Source organism: Pterocles gutturalis, unplaced genomic scaffold (assembly GCF_000699245.1).
Source record: "Pterocles gutturalis isolate BGI_N339 unplaced genomic scaffold, ASM69924v1 scaffold22687, whole genome shotgun sequence".
Taxonomy (NCBI): domain Eukaryota; kingdom Metazoa; phylum Chordata; class Aves; order Pterocliformes; family Pteroclidae; genus Pterocles; species Pterocles gutturalis.
The window spans coordinates 18,430-45,000 of record NW_010116139.1 but is presented as its reverse complement, the minus strand read 5'-3'; the positions used below and the strand labels follow the sequence as shown (position 1 = coordinate 45,000).

Genomic DNA, 26,571 nt, shown 5'->3' with positions numbered 1-26,571 from the left:
TTTCAAGTCTTCTTTCCTGTTTGAGATTACAGTCCTCCTGTAAATTTTGACTGAGTGCCTTAAAAGAAGACCCTCATTTACCTATTATTTAATACAGATTTAAATTACTGGGTTTCTTAAGTTTCTGACCTCCTGTATTATATGATGTATTTAAAACACTTTGACTCCTATGAACCATTTAATTAAATAGATAATAACTGCACATTTGTCCTACTTGCCATTCACCAAAGTTAAGTTTCAACATTACTTCTGAAGCTATCCTGTACTCTCTGTCATTCACCAGTTTTTTCCTTCAAATTACTAGGGGAAAAAAAATTGTCCTTGATGATTTCTATGATACTACTGACATCAACACACAGCATTGCAAAAATTGAGAAATAAATTTGTAATTTTTAAGCCTATGGATAGTGTTCAATCAAGTCTATATGGCCAGAAGAAGAAATTGGACTCTCAGACGATATAAACTGCTGTCACTGACTTCTACAGAACTGCAGCCCTTTAAGCCTGATGAAGATCTGGTCCACAAACCATCAGGCATGATTGATCAAACAAACCATTTGGAAACGTCGAGCTCCACGTCTTCTGCGCCAGACTGCATTACTGGGAACAGATGACAGTCAAAAGGAAAGTTCGTTCTCTGAGCTGTATAACAAACCAGACAGAAAAATCTCCGTATTCAGCTCAATATTACGCTGTTATTTCGGTTACAAGATTCATGGCATACATGCTACCCAACCATGGTAATTCACAAAGTAGGCATCTACTCAGTTGCTTGGCTTCGTCAATAAAACAGCGCCTCTATTAGATGCTTATTTTTCAGAGTCAACAAATCCATGTCATCGTTAAAACACTTCCATATGCTTAATGCACTTACTGCACTTGCTCTGGAAAGGGCCTTTAGGTCTGCATTGTAATTGTCACATTTTCTGGTTATATTTTGAAAAGTTAAAAAAAATAAATTCTTGCTGGACACAGCAGTGCCCATAATACAAACCTTTATTTGAAAACTAAATATGTCTGTGACTTAAAACAAGAGTATTGATCATTAATGAATGGGACTGGCCATCAGCATATCCTCTAATTAAGAGGCAGGCACAGCGGGATATCCTGCTGGCTTTAAATGAGAAAACACGATTGGGACTCACTCTGTGAAGGTCCCTGGGTTGAAGCCATGCCAGTTGATCTAACGGCAGGTGTAATCCACTACAGGACCAGAACATGTGCCGGCTGAAGAGGACTGCCCTTCTGAGCCTGACCCAGCAGGATCCAGAATCTAGACTGCTCCAGAAATATTAAAATCTTGATTATTAGTAAATAAAACAACTGAGCACACTGGGTTCCTACAAGCTGAAGTGTGTGTGCATGCATGAGCGCACATGTGTAAAGGACTTCTGTTCAGCCTTTCACGACAAATCAGCAGATGACAAATATTTTTAATCTATTTGGAAATGCGGTTTCATAGTTCAGTCCTTTGGGGCTTGAGAACTTTGCTCACCATGCCTCTGGGGCGTTACACAGTAATCTCTGAAAAACTGCATGCTAGATCAGCTCTGAGGATCCTACTGATGATAAAAGGTACTGAGGATCTTTATGTTTACGAGGCGTGATGAAGACCAGTGACTCCCAGTCACACATGGGAGGTCCTTCACCCTGCAAAGGGCCAGGAACAGAAAATAGCGGCAGCATAAATCTTCAACTGCCAGAATATCATGAAGCTAGAACAATCCAAACCCGTGTATTTTCATGGTAATGTTCAAATAGCCCTCTTGGTTTCCATCACAAGGCAAGCTCTTATTTCCTGCATCCCAACTCAATATTGCTGTCTCCTGGTACCTCGGTAGCACATGCTACAATGAATGACACCAGCAGCTAGGTAGCTCTGAGGACTCATCCCCATCAAAATACACAGCTCCAGAGACTTAATAAAATCATGGCATGGCTTGGGTTGGAAGGGACCTTAAAGATCAGCAAGTTCCAACCTCCCTGCCATGGGGGGGGGGACAACCCCTCCCACTAGCCCAGGTTGCCCAAAGCCTCATCCAGCCTGGCCTTGAACCCCTCCAGGGATGGGGCATCCACAGCTGCTCTGGGCAACCTGGGCCACTGCCTCAGCCACTGCACAGGGAAACATTTCTTACTAATATCTCATCTCAATCTCCCCTCTTTCAGCATAAATGGCAAAGTTTCTATATGTTGTGCCCCAGTATGAAAAACTCGATGGCTATGAGAACACAGGCAAGGAAGAGAAGACTGATGATACAGCTCCTTGCTGCACACAAAATGAGCGATCACCTGAAAAGCACCATGTTGATTTATTATGCACGTAGCCAGGACTCTACGAGAGCACGTGGATATTACCTCCACCATGATTCATTAATAAGCTAAATTCTGTTGGTAAAATTGTTTATATATTTCACCTCTTTACAATCAACTGAACAATGTCCTGTTAGAGTACAAAATTAGAAGTGCATGGCTTCTAGTCCAGAACAATTCTCAACGAGCGTATTTAAACTTCACGTGAACCTGAATGCAATTTAAATGAAAGAGATGACAATAGCAAAGGTTGTTTGGGAAGCCCTGATGCACAGGAACAGCATGGCTTCGAGCGGATACAACCCCACCTTCCCACTTAAGTATCAGATACAAAATATCAAAATTAACACGGGAAGAGCCGTGATAGCCACCCCTTCACACAAAATTCTGTATGTACATGATACAAACCCCCCGCATGCTAAGCACTAAAATACACAACAGGTAAGTAGCTGAAACACAGACACGGTCAGTAAGACCAGAGATTCCCTTCACACTGTCCACAGCCATCCTAACATCATTCTGAGTGTCAGACCGTTCCTGGTAAGGATGCCCATTATGGTTTTCTGTCACCTGGAAGCTACAAGAAGAAATGTGATTTAAAGGTCATTTATCACCAATATAACCCAACACTACCAACATGTGTATGTTTTGTTTATTCACTCTGGCCTTTTATACACGTTGATATCCAAAGGCAAAACTGAAAATGAACGGTGGGTGTTATGTTGGATGCCAGCTTTCTGTACCTAGGCGTGCGTCCTGAGCCTCATGGCTACACACAGAAAATCAAGTTTAACTGTCACTGTGCAGTCATAGCATCAACACTGTCACCGGAATGATGGACACTTAAAGAAATTAAATAATTTACTGGCAGAACTTCAGGCACCAAGCAAATCTGACTTTCACCACTACACTCATTATCATTTTCAGCACCACAAAGTTGCGTACACCAGCCTGTACTAAGATCTGCTTGCAGATGCCCCATTATCTCCTTACGCCGAGCATTCCTTTCAAAATATTTCCAAACATTCCTTTTCAGCAGCTTTGCTTACCCTTCACTTTCCCACTGCCACAGCTCCTGCTGACACAGCCCCAGGTGACTTGGGCAGGGCCAGGACCAGATCCTCTGTGCACCCACGTGCGATGCCCGGGTACCACGCACTGCAGCGCAAACCCTGACATCTCAGCTGGTATTTACACCTCTATTAACTTTATATCTTTAGAAATAAGGAAAACACAGCCCCTGATCCCTCCCATAGACATACAGACATATAAAAAAAAATAGAGTTATATCTATGGGTACAGACTAATTATTGATAACAAAATAACTAATTGTACCCAATAATTTATTTTGTCAGCAGCAGCAGCACTTTTACTCTTCGTAGTAAATTTTACTCATTTCCAGTAATTCATACCATTCAGAAGAATGGGATTTAAAAATAATATTTAAACAACATTGAGGATAACAACTAAAAGGTACCCACAGGAGGCTTATTGAGATGCCTTCAACTAAAAGGTACCCACAGGAGGCTTATTGAGATGCCTTGCTAGATATATTTACCTAAGTCAACAAGGAAGTTTTATTTGGCAATTTTACATTTGAAAGCTATCGGCTCAATTAGGCCAAAAAGGTGGATCCTGCTTCTGCCTGCGAGTCTCTGCCTGCATTCATTTATTGTTCAGTTCACAGTCTCCGAATACAACACAATCCTCCAACGGAGTCAGCTTTCATAATTCAGCAGTACAAAGTCTGCAAACACATGTAACCTAGATCCATATTTCACAGTGACAGCATATGATAGCAGAATGTGAAGTATTAATGCTAGTGTCACTACAGTCCTACACTCTACTGCACTTTAAGAGAAAGCAGCTGCTGAGATGAAATGTGTGCCAACTGTCTGAAGACAGAAACATAAGAAACATTCCTTCTGTTACAAAGGGAGAGACACACACAAACAGACTTTCTTTTAGACTCAACAAGCACAAAGTTTCTTACTTTCGCCTTTTACATTTCTATTTCCAAACCGCCCGGGCGATGGGCGTGGGGAGAAGACATGCCTGGAGGGAAGCCACAGCCTCAGCGTGGAGGAGCACTGAAGCAGAGGAGGGTTGGGTGAAGGTGATGCATCGGTATGGGGGGCATTGTTCTCCAAAATCACTTACGCTTACAGAAAAAAACAATTCCCACCAAATATCACAGAATCACAGAATGGTTTGGGTTGGAAGGGACCTTAAAGATCACCCAGTGCCACCCCCTGCAATGGGCAGGGACACCTCCCACTAGCCCAGGTTGCCCAAAGCCTCATCCAGCCTGGCCTTGCACCCCTCCAGCATGGGGCATCCACAGCTTCTCTGGGCAACCTGGGACACTGCCTCACCCCCCGCACAGGAAAACATTTCTTCCTCACATCTCATCTCAATCTCCCCTCTTTCAGCTTAAAACCATTCCCCCTCGTCCTGTCCCTTCACCCCTGATCCAGAGCCCCCCCATCTCTCCTGTAGCCCCCTTTCAGCACTGGAAGGTCTCCCCGGAGCCTTCCCCTCTCCAGGCTGAACAACCCCAACTCTCTCAGCCTGTCCTTGGACAGGAGATGCTCCAGCCCTCGGACCATCTTCATAGAATCATAGAATCGCAGAATGGGTTGGGTTGGACGGGCCCTTCAAGATCATGGAGTCCCCCCCCCCTGCCATGGGCAGGGACACCGCCCACTAGCCCAGGTTGCCCAAAGCCTCACCCAGCCTGGCCTTGCTGGCCCCGCTCCAACAGGTCCATGTCCCTCCTGTGCTGAGGACCTCCGAGCTGGATGCAGCACTGCGGGGGTGGGGGGGTCTCATGAGAGTGGAGCAGAGGGCGAGAATCCCCTCCCTCAACCTGCTGGGGATGCTGTATCACACGAGAGATGAGCTATCATCACCCAGCATGCAGGGAGGAGAAGCTTTAGGACTTTCCAGAAATACCACTGCAGCTTCTCAAAAGCAGGGAAATCCTCTCCTGCCTGCAAACCTCTTCACCCCAACCCATCCTCATGGAGCACGTGGCGCCTACCTGCTACGGAGAGACTTCTTAATTAGACTAAGGGACATGCTACAGAATTGTAAATTGGATTAATAAGGAGCACTTTTTTTCATCTTTTCTCTATACAAAGCTTGGTGGGGAAGCTGCTTTTCTTGATTTGTGTCTAGTCCTGGAGTAACCGTACCAAATGATCTACCACCACCAACCACCTTTTCAGCGCAGCGCTACAATGAGAGCGTGACACAATCCGAAGCGTTTGGCCGTAATTCACTTAGGAACTAGTACAACCTCATTGACCTCCTTATCAAACAATTTATTGTGCATTTACAGACCGGACAATGAAATAGAGGCGGTAAGGTATTAATGGTGACACTATTTGGCAAGCTCATAGCGCAGTTCATTCAAAAGGCAATTTTAAAATTGAATGAAGAGGTTTGACTAGGCAATAAAACCAGCCACAATGCCAGTGAACAGTACTTAGGAGGAAAGCCTCTAATTATCCTATTTATAAATCAACAGCAATTTTACTGATGACTTCTCAAACTTGATTAAAATAACTTCCAAAAATTAAAAAATAATCAGATCATATTTATTTTATTAAATTACAATTTAAAAGTACTATTGATTGTCTTCATAAATGAAAATGATAAAAACTTGAGGACAAGAATGAGACAACATTTTTTAAGAGAAACATTTGTACAACACTCTGCAACATAATTATAGTGCTGCCCTTGGGGAAGGGGATTTTATTTTATAATGAGAATGTTTACACTGTTATGGGGTTCAATCTATCTGGGAGGGAAGGTTAAACTTCTTTCCATTAAAGAGAGCCTTATAATGAAAAGCTCTGAAAGGAGAATGGAGTCTAATATAGTAGATGTAATGGCCTATTAAATGATTCACACACACAAAATGAATCAAATTCATTGTATCTTGCTGCTCTTTTATGACAAAATTGTTGAAAAAATAAAACTATTGTCAAGATAATTGCATATTACATATACTGTATTACTGTAACTACTATTCTTATTGGGTGACCCAGAGTCTACATTTTAGGTCCATTAATAGGACATTACATTTTAAATACTTTATAGTATCGGAATGTTGCACAAAAATCCCACTTTCACTCTGAAGGTAAAAAATCAATTTAGACTTAAAGTCATGCTGCAATTCTGCATCATTCTTTTTCAATTAAGTTTTTGCATACATTCTTTATGATGTCATTTCTACATTCCTGCAACAGATGTTTGTTTATATCTCAATTTACTAAAATGCTGCCATACTAGTTGCTGCTATTTTGAACGTAACCTCTACAACCAGCTTGGGTTTCCAAAACACACTACAATAAATGTTTTCTTAAACTTGTCCCCTCAATCTACTGGGAAAAATCACCATTTCTGATCATTACAGGGTAATGGACGTTGTTCTTGAAGATTGAGTGTATTAAAAAAAAGATGAAATTAAATAAGAGTACTTGTCTAATAGATACATATCAGCAGATTAAAAATAGGTAACTTTTGGGATTTGTATGAAGGGTTAAAAATTGTGTTCCCTTTGTCAAGACCTGATTTTCCAGGAGATCTCCAATGCAATAACTTGGCACTAATAACAGCTCTGTAATAATAATTACTGTTCAGTAAGGAGCCAGTCTTCCTAACATACACGAAGACTGAGAAATGGATGTGTCTGTAATTAGTCATCTATATGACTGTCCATACATAATCAAGCACAGTTATAATTAACATCAGAAACCTTGTATTATCATCTTTTTGGGGTGCTGATGCTTCTCAATATCGACTGGATTATTTTCATGGGTTGCAAAGTCCCAGGATGTACCAGGTGCTATCACAATGCAAGTGAAAGTGCTAGTAACACGGGAATGAGAATGTTTTGGGTACTTTTATCAAATAAATGAAAGACACAACCAGCAGTGGCCAGAGTGTTCACTTTTCTAGACTAAGGGTGAAAACCTGGGCAATGACAAATGGTTAAAACTTCAGATTTCAAAAGGTAATAAGGTAAGTTTATAGACGCCTTTGCACGTATACCAAGAACTTCAAAAGTCCCTAGCAATCTCAAATAACTTCAACTGAGTTGTATAAAACATAAGCCAGAATTTCTAAAATCTCCTGATGGCATTTAGACTCCCCAAGGGAGTACAAACTTGAAGGATTAGGTCCTTATATTATAATGAATAAAAACAGTGGCCAAAGGACTTAGTTAAGCATTTGAAGGCTTTCTCACATTTTCTGAGCTTGAAGACCCTTTTTAAGTACTAAAAATATTTCAGTATATTTGTTATCATTTATGATACAGGAGGGGAGTTTTATTCTAGCACCAAAGGCTGAGTGAGGAGCTGCACCAAACACTGCTGCGTCCATCCAGCTTCTTGGGAGAACCTGCTCAGGGAGGGTGAAAAGCCCAACATTTCTCATCAACAACTGGCTATAGAAGCTAGCATATTTTCAACACATTCACCTCCTAGGCTGTTTTGTTTTGGGTTTGTTTTTTTTTTTTTTTAAATGTAATTTAAAACAGTCTAAAATTTGACATCCTATTTCACAGCAGAGACTCAGGCTATTTCTTGGAAGTTTTTAACACTGAAAATTGAGGCAAGAAAAATCAATTCAAATGGATTTTAATGAAAGGAAGTAAGGCAGGGATTTCCTCTTTTTCTCTTATTAGAATTCAAAATAACAGAAATAGTCCAAATTTTATAATCTGAAGTGAGAGCAGCTCTCCTGCAGCCCATGCCCTCTTCCAGAAGAGAAGCCCCAGCTCCTAAGCACCAGTCAACTGCTATTAAACATGATGACAGTAAAACAAATTAATCACTTACATCTCATTGAGGCATCCAGTACAAGAAGGTGAGAAATTAGAAAAGAGTATCTATTTGCAGAAAGAATAAAAGTGGTAGAATAAATAGCAATTCATTTACCTTGCTTATAAAAGTAAGACACGTTGTCAAGGATAAAGTTTTACCCATGATCAAAACTCTTTTCTATGAAGATGAAGACAGTAGGCACACACAAGCGCGTGATACAGAAGGAGATGGAGAAACTACCCATGCAGAAGGCAGCAAACATAAACAAAAAATGGTAATGGTTATTGAGGCCAAAATTGTATCATTTTCCAAAAGGTGCAGTGGTAGAGATTAGTGGGAAGTCTGAAAGGCAGCTCAACGGTGAGAGAAGAGGCAATAGAGAAATTAGCCCATCAAATAAATGGAATCCTAATTTACCAGTGAAGGAGCCACTCAGAGACAGCTTCCAGTAGTGATCAAAGGTAGACAAGGCAGATTTTCCTGAAAGGATGCTCTGAATAGCTTCACGTTGCAAGACTACAGGCCTTGCTCAACATTAACTACACTGCTCCCAGTTCAAATAATGCCAATAATATACATTATCCAGCAGATGCTTTTCGATTCGGTCATTTATGTGGAATGAACATTCATTCAGCAACCACTAACAGTGAAGGTTCATCAAATCAGCCATTTATTTTCCTCTTCCCCTGGTATCTCTTTCCAGAACCTGCCTTCTCCTCTTTATTAAGACTTGATTACCAGGCATCACTATTACTACATTGGAATAATATTGACACACCATTTTTTTTTAATGGTTGCCCATAGCTATGTAGCATATTCGAGGATGAGCTGCACATTCTCCCTAGTCATTGCGTTTGAGTATCTGCACTTACCTAACAACTGCTCCGTGGATAGTTCGATTTTCTAGATGAAGAGAAGCGTCACTCCAATTCCCCCATGAAAAAGTTTAAAGAGTAAAATAACAGAGCTTGGACCTCTCAAGACAACAAAGAGCTCAAGTCAAATTTCCCACAGCCAAACAAAGCATCTTCATTGTCGTGAGGCATCCTCTTAGTTAACACACGCTTTGGAAATTTCAAGTTAACAAATGCTTTCCAAACTCCCATTTTTTTTCTCAAGAAAGATCCATTTGTTTTCTTTGTAGTAGGTCTTTTTAAAAGGGAGTCATAACTGATGGATTACAACATGTTTCTACCTTTTCAATCTGAATTTCATAAGAGTAAAATAAACCACAAATGAAAGTGCTTGTACCAGGCACGTTGAACCTTTCTTCTTCTATTAGCATATCAGTCTGCAATCATAACTAGATCAATAGCGAAGATATCTGCTTAAAAGAGCACCATGCTTTCTTTTGTCAGAAATTCATTACTTTTTATTAGGGTCATTGCTTGAAAACTTCAAAACACCATATGGACCTAATTGTGGTTTATTTTGGCAAAAAGGAAGACACTGTAGAACAATTGAGGCATTACATTCTACAATTCCATTACTTTCATCCCTCTCCGTTTTATTACTGTGTCATTAAAGGCAACTTGAGTGAGCGAAGAATTATAGTGTCATGTGTACGGGCTAGTAGATTAATAACAAAACACACTCAAGTTTAAAGGTATCTAACAGCTGTTTTCATTATTTTGTGTAAATACGCTTGAAGCATATCTATCTGATTAGTGGATAGAGTGCTCTTCTCTGTCACATGCCATGGGCACTGCTATGCGCAAGTAATCAAAGTGCTCAGAAAATGAGTTTACATTGTTCACTGCTGAAATACACAAATGTCAGAAAGTGACTGTGCATCAAAGCTCCGGCAAATCATCTGCCGCAAACAAACAGATTCCAATGCACATCGCGGCTTTAAACATTCCTCTGCAGCACAATGACTGAACAGGACTTATTGCTAGCCCAAATGAAGGGACACCAGCGGAATAATAAGTTGCTAACGTATAGATGCGCCAAGTTCAGCACCGAGTACCTCTGAAAAGAGCCCAGCTGCTTTCAGAACCAAAGGCATCCAGTTTTAATGCCATTAATGCTGGGCAACTTTATCGATATCATGCAAGTTTTTGCTAAAAAAAAAAAAAAAAAGATTTTTTTTACCTGCTATTGCCTTTTTAAAATTATTTTTAAAATATTTTTATTATTTTTAGTGGGTTTTTTGGTGACTAGGTTACCAAAAGTCCTGACATATAATTCCTCCTTTCATCAGCAACAAAAGGAAGATGGTTTAGGCACCTGAAAAGGGTCAGATCCTCTCTTTTCCATATATAGTCACATAGTTCAAGATTGGCAATTCAAAATCAGATGGCAGATAGTACAAGCGAACTCCGAAACCAAAAGACCTGTGATGAAGTTTGATGAAGGATAGATAAAATTTCAGTCCCTGAAAGGAATTACTGCATAAAAATTTCTTCTTTCTGTGATTCATTTGCTTCTAGCACAGATTGAGGCAATTTTAGCATTAAACTACTCTACACCAGGATGAAAATGAAAGAGCCATCCAGACTCATCAAAATAAGAAACTTAAAATAAACTCATTCTGACTCCAATGAGCTCAGCGGAAGAATCTCATCCAAATGCTTCAGTGAGCAAAAGTAAACTGAGGCAAAACGCAGAAGGATGCTCACAACACCACAATACTCAAAACATTCTCCCTGAAGATGATTCTTGCTCAAGCACATCTCACCTCATATTCCCCCAAGCACTGCAGTTGTCCACCCTGGGTACCACTTCAGGTTGTGTTCCCTTCGGAAGGATGCTCAGGGTACCATAAAAAAAAAGTCCAAGACCGATGCTTCAAAAACTGTGGAGTGTCAAAGGAAGAGGTGAAGATGGACCAAACGCTCTGGCCCTGATGTGGCTTTCCTCAAAAGCACTAAAATGTCCCGATGACCCCAGTTATATAGATAGAAGCAAAGAAATTCCCCTCATTTTTTTTCCTTCCCATCATCATCATTACAAATCTGGCTAATGAAAACTCCTCCTGATTCCAAATACGGTGAGAGGTTGAACATATGAGCAAGACAGACCTTATAGGATGCTGCTCATTTATGAAGCATCTGATTAATGAAATACAAGATAAATGCATACAGAACAGACTGGTCTTCCGTTGTGTCTTTTATAGACTCTGGAAATACAAGACCTCCTTCATGGACCAGTTCAGGTCTCAAGACTATGGTCTCAGGACTGCAGTCAGGATGTGACGATCTCATAGTCCATCTCTTCACCTCCTCATTTTGGGGATCTCATTGTAGCAAACACCTGCAACTGCCTGGCACTACTCCTATATTGTTTAACCAACTGTTATGAATTTATCAAATTCCTCTTAAATTTCAACAGTGTTTCAACAGTCATTTCAAAACTAAATGGGAAAAAAAAAAAAAACAACAAAAACAAAACCAAAACGACAAAACCCAAAACAACCAACCTCTCTATACACCCTTTTTTTTTTTTTTTTAATTTCCAGTCTGAGTCCTTTAATAATGACCAATTTATATGTAGTGGATGTTGTAAGGCTTATCCCGGAACTTAAATAATTCCTCCTCTTTCATGGCATTTATCCTCTGACTGTATTTATAAAGATTAACATATATCCCCTTCTCAACCTTTATTTTGCTAGGACAAGTGAACCATACTCTTTTAATCTGCTCTCACAATACAGATTCCCCTAATCATCCCAGCAGCAATTCTCCGTACCTGTTTCACAGTTTCTTGAACACAGGTGACCAGAAACATACAATTTTTCAGTGATTTACATAGCCATGCCAATCTGTATCTTTAAAGAAAAAATATATTTTCTGTTGCATAGAAGAATCACAGAAGCTTTTTTATTATGGTGCAGCTGTACTGCTGCTTGGTGCATCTCCAGCAGCAAGTGGTCTAAATACCTGCATGCTCTTTACATTCTGTATTTACCTGCATAGGCATATAGACCGGCCACCTCCAGCACACAAAAGTGACTACGGGAAGGAAGATTTTCCTGCTTCTCTATTTAACAGCTATGGGAACCATCAGCTGGAGATGAAAAATTATCAGAGGGTTTAAAGGAGAACATGGCTGTGAATAGTTTTGGGGTGTTTTTTTTGAGACACGTAACCCCATCAAAGAGCATCCACGATGAGCATTCTGGCAGAAAGTGGGGAACATACCAAAACTGAAATCCATCCTGGAAAAACTAAATCTGAGTCAATTCAGCTGGTGCTGAACCAGCACTAAGACACCTGTGAGGGCTCTGGCACGACTGATGGTGACACACTACATACCCTTAACTCCACAGCTAGTTGGGCAGCAACAAAAATAGAGACAACACGGTCTGCTGATGAGTCCCAAGATTGAAAGGGGGGCTGAAAATATATAAGGTAAGCCAAGGATGGATAAAGTCCTTAGTTCTCTGCAAGCCTGACCTGAATACTGCTTGGGAGTCATCTTATAGGAAACTGGCACAGTTTTATGAGTAATCCACTTTAAAATTAACCACAGGTTGCTTGATTCTACTTAATATCTGATTCATCCTTCCTGGCTATTGTTAAAGCCAGAAAAAAAAGCCTGAAAAAACCAACTGAACACAACAATATCTTGTGATACAATATCCAAACCTCCTTTGCCGCAAACAGGGATTGCTCAACACACAAGGTGCTCCATCGCTAAAAGAGGCAATACAAAGATCTTTTCTCATACATACTTAAGGAAAAGCTAGGAAAGTGCTACTGGACCCAGACCTCCCATAGCTCTACAACTCACATCCCTACTACTTGGTGTTCCTCAGCCCAAAATGCTGATGAACCCTTGTTACTATTTAGGCATGCCTCCTTTCAATAGCAAATCCAACAGCCTGCTACCTTAAAAAGCACTTCTGGTAGGTTTACATTGGGATTTTCATATTTTTAAATGTATGCTATTTTAATTATTTAAAGAGAAGAAGAGGAGGATTATCTCATCTGGGAGTCACAACTGAGCAGGAGAAATGTCCAAAATATAAAATATTAAGTATTCCTAGTTACCAATGCAAAAGAAGAAAAAAAACCTAAACAGATTAAAATGCTCCTTGCACAACAATGAAATTATCTGTGATTTGGCAAAATTAAAAATCATTTAACTTCCTCCCATTTGGCTATGTATAAATAAAACATTTGTATTAAATTGTTCTTACACATTACACACAGGTCATCTCCACAGGACTGGAGAGCTACGTTAAGTTTCCTCTTCAAACTTAAGACTGCAATTTTATGTATTCCATCATGCAATTTTGTTCTCTTATTCTTTATTCTCTGCAATTCCTATAGAACATCTTAGCATCTTCTCCACTGACACTTCCATCTAAGGGTACCTCTGACTTGAACTGGAATGGGTTATCTGCAACCCAGCACACAACAGTGCTCGAAGCAGATCCAACCCACTTAAAGATTTAGATTCATATTTAATAACAATTTGCAAGCATATCTGATATTCTGCCAGTCTTTAGAAAGCTCCTTGGGTTTTTTTGAGGTGGTTTTTTTTTTTTCCCCCTCTCAAACCAATAGTGCGTTCAAGAAGAATCACGGCTTTTTCTAAAGATATTGCCACAACCAGTAACAGAGATTCCTTCGTTCCCCTAAAAAAATTATTTCTGGAAACACTTTGCATTCTCAGTGAAGATTTTCTAAAAAATCAGCTATTTTTCCTATTCCTTATATTTTATGCCATTTCTAGTACATCACCTACTTTTTTTTTTCCATTATATTACAACAACAAACGCCTGCAATATTTAAGCAACAAGGTGCTGTCACTGTCTCATGTAGCTGCTAAGAACTAATATGCCCAACATGAATGCTTCTCTCTCTGTTACAACTCTGGAAGCATGAAATCACTTTAAAGAAAAACAAAAAAAAACCCAACCCCACCTCCACTTCTATGTAATATTCATGAATTCCACAATAAAATAATACGGAATTGTTCAAACGTTGAAGGGCAGTATTTTGAAATGCAAAATCCAGCAGGGACAGCTTTGTCTATAAAAACCATCTTTCACACATGTGAAGGATTTAAGTTTGTACCTTCCCAGGGACTGGAACTGAACTGGACACAGCCCCATCGCTCCATACCTGCGGTCAGGTCTCTGTGCCACCTCCTTCCACCTGTGTTAACCTGATGCCAAGCGCCCTCAGCTCCCAAGCACTGCAGTGAAAACAAGGGAATTTAGGAATTTGTAGGATCCTACCAGTAATGAAGAGACTTTTTCCACTTTGAAGAGAAGGAAAAAAAAACCAAACACTTCTTTAAGTCTTCCATGACAATTTGAACCAATTCAATAAAATTTTTAATTTTAAAAATTTAATATTTAAACTTCGCTGATTCTTATGACAACAATTTGATGTAAACTCTGAAATTATTCCATGTCTGAATCATCCTGTATTGAGATGATATTTAACCCGATGCCAGCCTTGAGGAGAAAGAATAGATGGAGAAGCAAGGTAAGAAGGTGGAGAAAGCCCAAAGCAGGGCTTGCATTTATTATGCTTTGAAAAAGGCTTGTATTTATTATGGGGTTTTTTTTAAATCATACCAAATCAATGAAAACTTCTGATACTGTGGAAATTAAAGTAAAAATATACCAATGTTTCTATTGTAAGTATATCTGAATTACTATATTACAGATATTCGCAGAAGAACTGAAAGCTTCATCCACACCAGTTGCTGATGAAGGTGTCACTTTCACCTCCTCTCCCATGACATCCCCGCAACTCCAAATGCCCACACAGATTACAGCGAGGTAGCCTATTCTCTTTACAACTTGAAGAGAAATTATTATGCATGGAAGGGCACAATAACCCAGGCCAGTCGTGACTCCACCACTGACTTCCCACATGAATATGCACAAATCAATTAAACTTCTGAATGCATCCATTTCCTTCTCGAGTAGCAATGATGATGAGGATAATACTAATAATGATAATAACAATAATGATAATGATAATAGCAGCTGCCCATTGTATAGGGCATTGCATGCAATATTTTTAATGCCTGCTAATGAAATGTGCTATTAATTATTAGAACGTGGTTTGGTTTTGAAAGCCAAGTACCAGCGTGTCTCAACTTTGCATTCAAAGTGACACAACTTGAACATTTCTAAAAAAAAATTGACTACGGGAAAGTGCTTGCAAGTATTAAAGCAAATCCTACTTAAAAATCAAACGGTATTTAAATCAGCATCAGAACTTTGAGATCTTACCAGCGATGCTGCAGAGAAATTTGCAGCTAAGGGGTTAATCAGATTAGATGGGAGTGGTTATAGGCACGGTGCCACAGGTTTTGCCCTTTGTGGCTTCTCACATCCCAGACTTGGAAAATATGAGCTGTGATACTGAGAAAGGTAAGAAGCCAGCACAGCCCCATAGTGATAAATGAGTTTGCATCATCTGTCATTAGAACTTCCTGCCAACAGGGTCATTCCCTATTAAATTACCACTTGTCAATGTTCAAAATACTGATTGATAAATGACTGTGCCAAAACTGATAACACAACAGCTTTTATTTTCTAATATTCTTGGTTACCACATTCTGCTACTTCAAGATACAGATATAGTAGGGTGGTTTTTTTTTCAAGTACTTTAGTGAAAGACAATTTAATCTAATACAAAACTAACAGGTACTGTATAATGATTGGTCCTGATATACATTACATACTATTCTTCTTGCCAAAATAAACCTACTGGCGATTTAGCGATACGGGTAGATCCAAGTTTCACATTTCATCAAATGCTAGTAATCTGTTTTATCAATATAAACTGCATTTTAATGAAAAAATTCTTTTCTTCAGTACACTTCACTTTCAATGCCCCAGAGTATAATAATTCGTTCATGCTGTAGAACAAGAATGTTTTACAAGACCTTAACTCTCCAGAGAAATTTCTCTGTAAATACAAAACGCAAGTTTTATGGGAATGTGTTGTATGCAACATGAGCAGTACCCAACATAATAAAAAAAACTAGGTTGCACAGAGAATTCTGCTTAAGTATCCTTGTGAGCTATTGTCAGACTAAATGGTTATTATGATAGCGTTTAGCGGAATACCTATACGACAGATAAAAGAGAGTCAGTAAAACTGCTTTTGTCCCTGAATAGATAAAAAGAAATGACTTTTTAGAAACTTTAGCAAAATGAATCCATCCCAGCAGGCTGTTCCGTTAGGCTTTCCTCTAGGAGGGCACTCTCAGTCTGCTGCTGCTGGAGAGTCCTGGGGATAAATAATTTTGGGCATAAAACTGGCATGTTCTGCCTGGAAGATCACGCTGGGACAACAGCTACTCCTCCGTTAATCCAAAGGAAAACTCCTGCATCATCCCCTAACCCCCCCAATGGCATCCAACGTATGTGTGGAGGAAGCACCATGTAAGAAAGCACCATCAAATATCAACGCTTGAGGCACCTTTTGTACAACCACCCAACCTCTCGCTCTAGGTGCGTCCATCTGCACCTCGCACTGCTCCCGGAGATGCAGAAGATAACCAATCCACAACCCAAAGACTCCATTTTATAATCCTTTTCAGCTCATAGTGCACTTTCCCCCCAGCAGGTGCTGCGTCCCAGATCTCACGAGCATCCCTCACCCTTATTGCGCACCTCTTGGCATGTCAACACCAACCCTCCAAACCCGCTCGCGGCCGGTGAGGAGGAAAGACATTCAGGGGAGTCATTGCCATCACCCAGTTCTTCAGCAGCAAGCCCCAAGGTCGGAGCAGATTACTGGGAATTTTCTAATTATGCTAACTACCCATAAAGCGCGGTGGCAGGGTGGCGATGCCCACCACGGCACACCTCGAGATGCCTGAGCCACCACCAAGGGCGGTACCCAGCCTCGCCACCAGAATCACTCTCATTAGCATAGTACTGCACCTAAGCTAATAGATGCTATTTCACTGGAAGGCTAATTAGCCAAAAACTGCTTTTCTAAGGTATACTGCTTCCCATAGGCAAGGCAGTTCACTGGAGCTCGCTTGGGTACCACTTCTGAGCATCTCTCTGAGCAACGCAGACACGTCCCCAGTGCCCAGCCATAGCTCTGGGCTCTTCTGGATTCAACTCTCTCCTCGCTTCTTGACATCTGTATTTTTCTAGCACAAAGCTATTGCACAGCATTAGGATGACAGACGAAGGGGGGAGCCTCTTAGTTATCTAAACAGAGGTCTGAAGTTCAGCCCTGCGAGCCTGGTCCAAGTGATCCATTTTTAATTATTTTTTTTTAATTTCCCCAAAACAGGCTCCCCCACATGTGACAGTCATATTTCTGTATGAGGGATACTGTCAGCATCTTTTAAAAACTTCTGCTTTAGTCAGGAACTCCCCTGACTGGCCCTAAAGTACTCTCTAAATTGGCAAATTCTGCCTCTCTTATGCTATAACTAAAAAAATATAAAATCAAACGGCTGAAAATATCCTGTTAACGGTAGTAAGTTATAAAAGCAAATGAAGAAACAACAGTCAAAAATCCTTAATTCTACTTCAAAATGTGCAACGCAGATAATACAAGATACTCGCTAACAAGTTCCACTTAAAAGAATCTATTTTTATTTTCTGCTGTAATCCTCATCCTCTCATGTTTCTTTTATATTATTCCACCTTAGTCCAATGTGCATTCTGAGCTCTTAGGAGTGTTACTTCATTCTTCTTATAAAACATCTTTCTTTCCAACCGCACTGTGATAATAATAAAGATATACTACAATACTGCAATATAATAACCCAAATCTATATTCCAATTTGCATTGAAATGAATTCCAAGGGGTACCTCATCTGACCCTGCTTTGCCAATGGGATGGATGCAGATGGGTTGAGAGAATTCATACAAAATTTGCACAAAGACCTTCCAGAGGTGTTCCACCAGGATCTGCTGACGTACAGAGATGTGAGGACCAAAGATAACATTGGTAGAAAGGGGATTTTCTTCCTGGACCACAGTTTTCCAGTGCAAAAGTGGAAACACTATATCAAAATAGACTCTGTTAATGGTATAGGGGAAAAAAAAAAGGTTTTATTTATATTACAATTAAAAAATCTACTGAAATTAAGCCAGTGACAATATAAGTGTGAATTCCAATGTATTTAATTCACTGTGTTATCAAGCCCCTGTCTGATACGCAGCACCCATGGCACGTCAGATCAGCCACTGGTCTCCATCCCCTGCAATACTGATGCACTGTGAACGGACAGCCTTAACTTGGAGGGGTTTTTTGTCCCCAAGCTTAGAACTACTCCAATATGTATTTCTACACAATAGACTTCATTCCAAAGAGGAGAATTCAAAGTCAGAAATTACAGAGGATGAATATACCTGGAGTAGCTGTGGCACCAGATGCTGCAGTATGGAAGCTAGTCGTTGTCAGAACCAGAAAACAGGAGGATTAGGTCAGTATATTTCTTATTCTGCTAAATCCTCAAATCCTTTCATCTCTTCTCATTGTCAGATAAGGACTACAGTCTGGTGGTTTGCTCTGGGAACACCAATACCTGCCCTTATGACAAGTATTTCTCAAAAAGAAGACTCTTCATAAAAAAAAACCATCCATAACTTCCTCTCAGAAGTAGAAAAGCAGTGAGTAGGTGCCCATCTGAAATATTTAAATACACATTACCCATACGTACAATGGTATATCTAACAGTATTCACAAGTACTTCCTAGGGTATCCTTCATCATTATACCTTCACTCCTAAGTGCTCCCTCACTGTGCTGCTTGGGCTGGTTTGTGCACCCATCATTTACGCTAATTACACTAAAAGCTTGATAAGTTACAGGATTAACTCATGTGACATGCTCCTTCATTACACTAGTTTTGATCAAGGGTTAGATATATTTTATTTTGCCCTACGATTGCATTATTAATCTAAAATAATCTTTAAGAGATCACCGTCACACGCATGAGGATCATTTCTTAGATTACCTCTCTCTTAAATACAAATGTTTATGACACAAACAGACCCTGAGACATTCGCACGCAAAATAAAAGAGGTCAAAGAAAGAAAAAAAAAAAATCACCCTGGTTATTTTGCCTTCAGAATTTTAAAATATTTTCCCAACATCTCAGCAAAATTATGCATTTTCAAAAGACTGCAGGCACTGAAATGATTGTCAGTCATGCAAATAATCACTTACTTACACTGTATGAGTTTGGTTTGGATAAAGCAAATTACCATTTGAAAATAACTTGAAAAACACTCTGGGCTAAGAGCTTGCTTTATAAATTTTAGCTTGGCCACAGTTTTTCTTAACCTTTTTCTCCTCAATCTCCATTCAGTCACTATACTAATACCGTCTAAATTAAAAAACAGCATTCGATTGCCACAGGTGCATTCAACTTTATTTAAAACACGACCTTGTAAAGAAATAATAAATATAGGTCAAAACCCCAAGAACTTCAGAGTTCTGCAGAAGCAGTCCTTTCTTCTGCTTTTTTTAATACTATGATGATATTGAGCTTTGTTAAAAAAAAAATAGAACTTACATTTAGAGTTAGTTGTTGAATAAAAAAATATATTAGAAATACTAGAGATGATATTAATTGGTGTTCCTAATTACTCTGCTGACAAAGTTGTACAGTTAGTTTTTTTACAAACATCTTAATTTTGCCCATCACTGCTGAAAATAGCTTTTGGATATAATTTCAAGTGCAACAACCACAATAAAAACATGTAAGATGTCCTGCTTTGTGAGATGAAACTTAATGCAAGAGCAGGACACCAAGAGCATACAGCACAACGGGATCTTCCCACTTGAGCAGTCTGGGTGGTAGTCTAACGATTTTACCACCTCATCACCTTCTACTTTGGATGAACAATTTGTCAGGTCTCATTTGACCCCATCTGCCAAGGCTCACAAATCCAAAAGAGATGACTTAACATATGAGACAGGGTTATCACAACTTCATCTCCAAAACTAGGCTTGGGCCACATGACTTGCCAAGCTATGCCAAAACCACGAGACCCGGTACAAATGGCTCGATATCAAACATGCAAGGCATCCAGAGCATTCCCCCACTCTTGAAAAACATGGTCTCTAAGCAGCAACAGTAGATCCTCAAAGATAATATAGGAACTGATCTCCATGCCATCCAGGCAGCCAAGTCCCGAAAGAACATCGGAGGATTTGAACCCACTTGCTAAAAACATAGGTTTAAAGACTTGACTTCAGATGTTGATTTTTAAACTTCAGAATATAAAGTCTTCCAAGATACTGAAACCCAAACCTTGCGGCACGAACACCAACAGAGTGCATGACCTCAGCTCCTGGACTTAAAACCTCTCTACCCCAAACTACCACAAATGTATATTCAGTCTTTGAAATACCTGTAAGTACAAGCTAGTCAGGGAGAATGATCTCAAGTATGAGCAGAACTTATTATCAGACCAAAAGGCGGACTCCTGAAGAGTCATTATGGTGCTTTCCATCCTTATTTCAGAAAAAAAAAAAAAAAAAAAAAAATACCCAGCACTGTGACGGTTTGAAGAGGATAATTGAATTGCAGAATCACACTCTATTTAGTACCGGTCCCCTTGAAGCAAAGTTCCTGTTTGGTGGGAGGAGAGTTCCTTATAAGAGGAAAAACAATTGTGCCAGGTTTAATCAAAAGTGAAAAGGATCTAGCGAATGTTCCCTTTGAGCCACATAACCCACCACTAATTTCAAGACAGGCTCCGAAACAAGGGTAATAAAAAACGTCCTTCAGAGTAACCGAGGAAGACTGAAGAGCAACTACCGCTGCGGCGAACACCAACGTCTGCAAGCCTGCTCCCTGCTCCCGGGATGCTTTTCGCCTACCTGCAAAGCAACCGAAGCAAAGGTAGGGGAGGGAGGAGGGAATCAAATCCCATTGCAACACACCGAGGGAAATAGCTTCTTGACTACAGGCTTCTCACTTTTACTGTTCTCTAGCATCTCTTTCTCCTCCTTGACCTCGCCTGTATAAATAGACACAGAGCTGACGAGCAGGCGACTCCTTACAGGGTAAAACAAGTGGGAAATCATTCATCCCGAACGATAAAACTTTGTACGACACGCGCTAAGGACAGGCTGGGCAGATCAGAGGCAGCCGGAATAGCCTCTGATTATTGAAACACATTTATCAATTAGGGGGTTTTGCATATTATCAAACTTTTTCATTAACGATGCTTTAGCTGATTAGTTAGAACGTCACCATAAATAGAGAGTGTTGACAGGCTGGAGGCAATTTATGACGTGGAAAATGTACTGACCTGCTCACATCAGGAAACCTGACTGGAAAATAAAGAACTTGGCACTTCGGTCTGATTATTTTTTCCAAATCCTTAGGTCTGTGGTCAGGAATCAGCTTCATAAATTTTCCAATGGATGTAAGAAACGATTCCATATTAAAAGCAGAGTTGAACACCACAACATCAGCAACCAAACTGTAAAAAGTGGTTGAGATTAATGAATGTGCTGCTGCTGCTGCAAAAGGAACAGAAATATTTTAAATGCAATGGAAACAGGATACATATTCTCATAAACAAACAAAAGGTACAAGAAGAATGCTAATTAAAATCAGCCTTTTCATATGAATTAGAAGTGGCATATGTACCTTAATTAGAAAGGTCTTGATTTCTCTCTATTCATACTTTGCAATATTTTTAAACTCTTTTTTAACTAAGTAATAATTTATTATTATTATTCTAAAGGAGCACATCCTATTCTCTGTGGATCACTTTTTATTCATAAAATGGTAAGAATAATATTACTGCCATTATCTCTTTAAAACATTATAAACAGATAAGGCCCACCGTAATAAGACTTTTGTAGAAGTAAACTTGGAAGAAGACGAAAATTCCTTAGAAATAATCCTTCACATCGAAGGACATCTTACCTTTGGTTAACCTACCTCCAACTGACCAAGTGTGTCAGGTAGCAGGATGCCAGAGAAATAGAATGTTATTTTAACCTAGGCATACATAATCCTGATTAAAAATGTTCACCAAATATATATGTGTGTATATATATATATACACATAATTAATATGGCATATTAATGCGATGTTTTGTTCCTTAGTGTTGTGTTTTAAAAATCAACTGGATAATTTTAAGATGTAGTTAGATGACAATGTAGGTATTATTTCTCCACTTGGAGAAAATGAGAAGCTATCAAAAAACCTCAAATATCTGGAAATTTCCCCTGGAAGTGCTAACACAATCGTAGCTACGCTGGCAAACACACACCACAAGCAGAGGTAAGAAACACTTTATGGCCAGGTGGTTTTCTCCATGTGTTAGATACTGTAATACAGACCCATGGGTCATAAGATACGTTGAGGAGATGCGTTCATAAATCACCAGGCTGGTGAAAAGTATAATTGGGTGAGAGGCTGTAGTTCCAAACTGTACAGAGGAGATGGATTCTCTCTGCTGTTAAAAATGGGGTTTCTGCAGCAACAAAAAGGGCAGATGAACATTATACCATTACATGGAGAAGCTCCTGGAGAGGCTGAAGGAGAAAGAATGGAGCATCTATAGAAGTCTCTTTTTTAAAGGTGAAAAAAAGATACTTTTATGATCTCAAAAATGCATATTTTGAGGATAAATATCAGCTTACAATACATATGTGCCATAATAAAGCAAAATATATATACAGAAAAAATATTGCTTTCCCCTGTGCCGAAAAACACACCTTTTTTTTTTATAAAATCTGAAAATGGCTGCTCCTGTTTCCAAAAGAGCTTTCACTTTCCCATCTTTCCTGCTCAGTAAGTGAAACACGTTGCAAAAGCTGTGACAGAAGCAGCTATAGAATGGCCAGGGTACACGCAGATTATTGTAGAAATTTCTGCATCAACTGGCTCGTATTAGAAAGATGCAAAAGCTTAATTTGTACCTTAAAAAGCTCCATCCCTATTCCAAATAATTCTACTAACAGATAGCTCAGAAAGAACACGGGAATGAATTATTTTAGTTCAAAACAACTGAGTTTTGCTGTTTCACTGAGGCTCATACAGTGCCTAACCACAAAGCTTTTCAGCGTTGCTGTTATTAACTTCTTTCATTAACTCAGATTTGAGAAATACATTTGTTTTTAGCAACACTAAAGGACCGCAGCCTTTAAAACGTCTGGGTATTTTAGCACTGCACAATTTCTGAATGCTAGATGAAAAGAAATATAAGGATTTATCTGCTATGTTTACTGCCCCTCTCTTCACAAGGAAAGTGCTGCAGTACATTTTAATTTCTGTTTATTTCCCTAAAACCCTCTATATAATTTCAGTCGGATGCACTAAAAGCCATGGCCGAGCAAGAGCTGATTAGCTGCAGCTTTGCAAAGCATCAGTGAAAAAAAAAAAAAAAAAGCATCTTGCTTATGACCAAGATATTGGTACGCTATGGTAGCCCCATACAGCATCAGTAGACTTTATACAAGAAATTGAGTAGAGAGCAGATGGTTTCTGCCACAGCACTTTTGTCACCTTCTCTTTGGGACTCTGCTGGTACCTTGGTTTGCTACAGAATCATCATTTATACAGAGGAGGACTCCTCGGTCTTACGATGCTGTAGGACACCTTAAATAACATGGAGAGGTACAAGAATTACCTACCATGAAAGAATCTGGTTGTATCCATACTGAAAATCCCTTTCTTGGCATTTCTGGACAGGATATACCAATTGATTCTCATGGAAGTAGAGGACCTTTTTCAATTTGCCAAGGTCAGGGCGGAGGGCAGCCAGTTCAGCCAGGTTAAGCACCGAGCTTGCAAAGAGGATCCTGGAAAACAAGGAGAGCAGTGTTTGCTGGCTGGGAGCATGCTCGCAGGGGTCACTCCTTCCCCTTCTCCCCCCCCCCAAGAAAAACATAACCCCTATAGGGACACATCAAGAGCTAAGCCTTAATACCGTGTAGCAGCATTGGAAGTTTTGATCTCTTAAAAAGCAGCTGCTAAGAACCCAAGTAGAAAAAGCACCGAATCTCACTGGTCTTCCTAGCTCGGTTACAGAGAGATGCAAAATAAAAAAAAAAAATTAAAAAAAAAAAGAGAGAAAAAAAGAAAGGAAAAAAAATGGATGGATTTTATTGAAAAAGGCAAGAAAAGCTGTATCTGAAGGACAAATGGAACAAAGATAAGGCTGACTAGGGAATACTTTGCTTGCCAGTTTCATTACACTTTACTTCTTTATGCAACCAACTACTGAAATTCAATATATGAGCAGGAATGGCACATGTTCATGTTATGACATAAACCCTTTTGATTTATGCAGTGCACTTATCTAGTACGGTCTGGTTTATTTTTTTTTTTACTCTTTTCCTGGTTTATTTTCACATTTTTATTAGGTATCTTCTATAACGAAATGTTGTTTCTACCCCTGCACCCCGGTATTGCCACAGCACTCCTGCTATTCCAGCCCACAACACCGCACACATCCTTCAATGTGGCACAAACAGCGCTAACAAGCTGCTACCTTAGCCTCCTATATCTTACCAGGCTATCAGAAAATGAATGTATTTAAATGGGTAATGCAAAAATGTGACCCTACTGTAACCAGTGGCAGATTTCCCTGCATTCACCGAGCATCTCCTCTCCCCTGGCTAGCGCTGCTTTCAAGCAAACCGAATCCTGAACCTACAGAGAACTGCAGAGGCATAGAAAATTATGTTTTACATTTCTCATCATAAGGGATTAAAAAAAAATATGTGAGAACAGGTATTTATTGCACATAAAACATTAAGCTTTAATAAACTACTTTTCAACATAGATGGATTTTTTTTTTTTTTTGGCTACCCATTTTAGTGGTTCAGATTCAGAATTAATTTATTCAATGTTTAATTACTTTCAAAATCTTTCCTATCTTTTCCTATCTTGATTCCCATTCTTCCTATTCTTTATCCTATTCTTCCCAATTTTACATGGATTTTGTGTTCAAGATCACTGCCAAACAGACATCACTAATATTAAAAACTTCTGATCCTGGCTGTCAACCTTAAAACTCATGAAGTTCCCCAAATACCCATATACATACATATACATATGTGTGTATATATATAAAATAGTATCACCTATGCTAACACACACCATTCTTAGATAATCTGTATCTACAGAACAAACACTTCCTAGAGAACAGATCCTGTATCTATCTTCATCAACCTGAGTCAATGCTAATCTGAAAGGTCCAGGAATGTCAGAAATGAATGTTATTGCCTTGTTCATCAAATATTTGATCGTTCTAAAGGGACTGTCAACAGAATGCCAATTAAGATATGAGCGCAGGTTTATTACGAGCCATACCAAGAGGAAAAAAATAATACTTTTACGTATGTCATCACTTATTTGACACAAAGAGTAATAACCTCATAAGGACCTGGGTGCCGGACTCAAAGCAGAGGCAGGAAAACTTCCTACAGGCAACGCGATACCCCTGCTCAGAGCAGGCTGTGAGTTGAGCATGAGGGTGACAAAAAAAAAATACAAACAGGAGAAAACATACCCCAAATATTACAAAAATTAGACTAAATGGTTGCTCGGCAAAATGGTGGCTATTTACGGATTGCATTAGAGTTTATCTTTTACTGATTTTTCAGAAAATCTCTTCCTGCGATGAGTTAGGAAGAATACTGAGCTGATGCAGGACAGCCTCAATGAAATGGGCTGATTTGAAAAGTTGATTTGAAAAAAAAGAACATAGGAAAAGGAAAACAGTGTTTGCAGTACTGGCTTGGACAAACTGGAGGAATTCAATAGCATCATTAGAGAGGGCTGGAGACTGGCTTCTGGTAAGGCAAGAAAGGCCAAAAACTTGACAAGCTTGCAGGAGGTAGACTCAAATTTTCTCCACTGTAAATGGGCAGCGATAAGACTCAGCTAAGCAGCAGATCGCTGATCACCGCCCAGCTCACCAGTAAACCAATGACAAAACTCTTGCGATTACTAGCAAATTCAGATTTAGAGCCTGAAATGACACTGCTTACGTTTCTCACAGAAAAAAAAAAAAAAAATTAAGTGATAATACTAACAGAAAACACCCTTCCTGATTTGCTTGCGTTACGTCGCAGCATTTCCAGAATTTAACCCAACAAAGATGCTCTTATACTTGTTTCTTTACTGCCATAAAAGCCACGAACTACCAGCGATAACTAATTTCTCCAGCATTTTAAGCTTAAATAACACCTGACAGCCCGAGTCCCCGCGAACATGCCCACAGAGGAGCCGGGGACGTGGCTAATGGACTCACGCCGGGCACCGGAGGATACGCTGGAGTGTATTTCCACTTAACACCTATTACACAGGGAGGAAAGGAAAAGTTGATTCTAATGTAACGTGCGACATAAATATATGTCAGTTGTCGTTCCGTGTGACATCAACATTCACTTTACCTCGGGTTATTATTTAAGTTCATAAATCCTACCAAGGTGAGCTTCATCATCCCACGGAGTGTATCCGGGAGGTAGAGACGCAAGGTGATGGCAAG

At 39.6% G+C, this 26,571-nt stretch overlaps 1 protein-coding gene across 1 annotated transcript; it reads right to left on the bottom strand.

The window, feature by feature from the left end:
* Nucleotides 1-1,539: 1,539 nt before the first annotated feature.
* On the bottom strand, nt 1,540-26,296 carry LOC104463195 (glycosyltransferase-like domain-containing protein 1). The gene is made up of 5 exons (XM_010075422.1): nt 26,271-26,296; nt 23,708-23,875; nt 21,366-21,539; nt 20,995-21,109; nt 1,540-1,650 (listed from the first exon to the last, which is right to left on the bottom strand). The coding sequence occupies exons 1-5, from the start codon at nt 26,294-26,296 to the stop codon at nt 1,540-1,542; spliced, it is 594 nt and encodes a 197-aa protein (XP_010073724.1).
* Between the last annotated feature and the right edge of the window lie 275 nt (nt 26,297-26,571).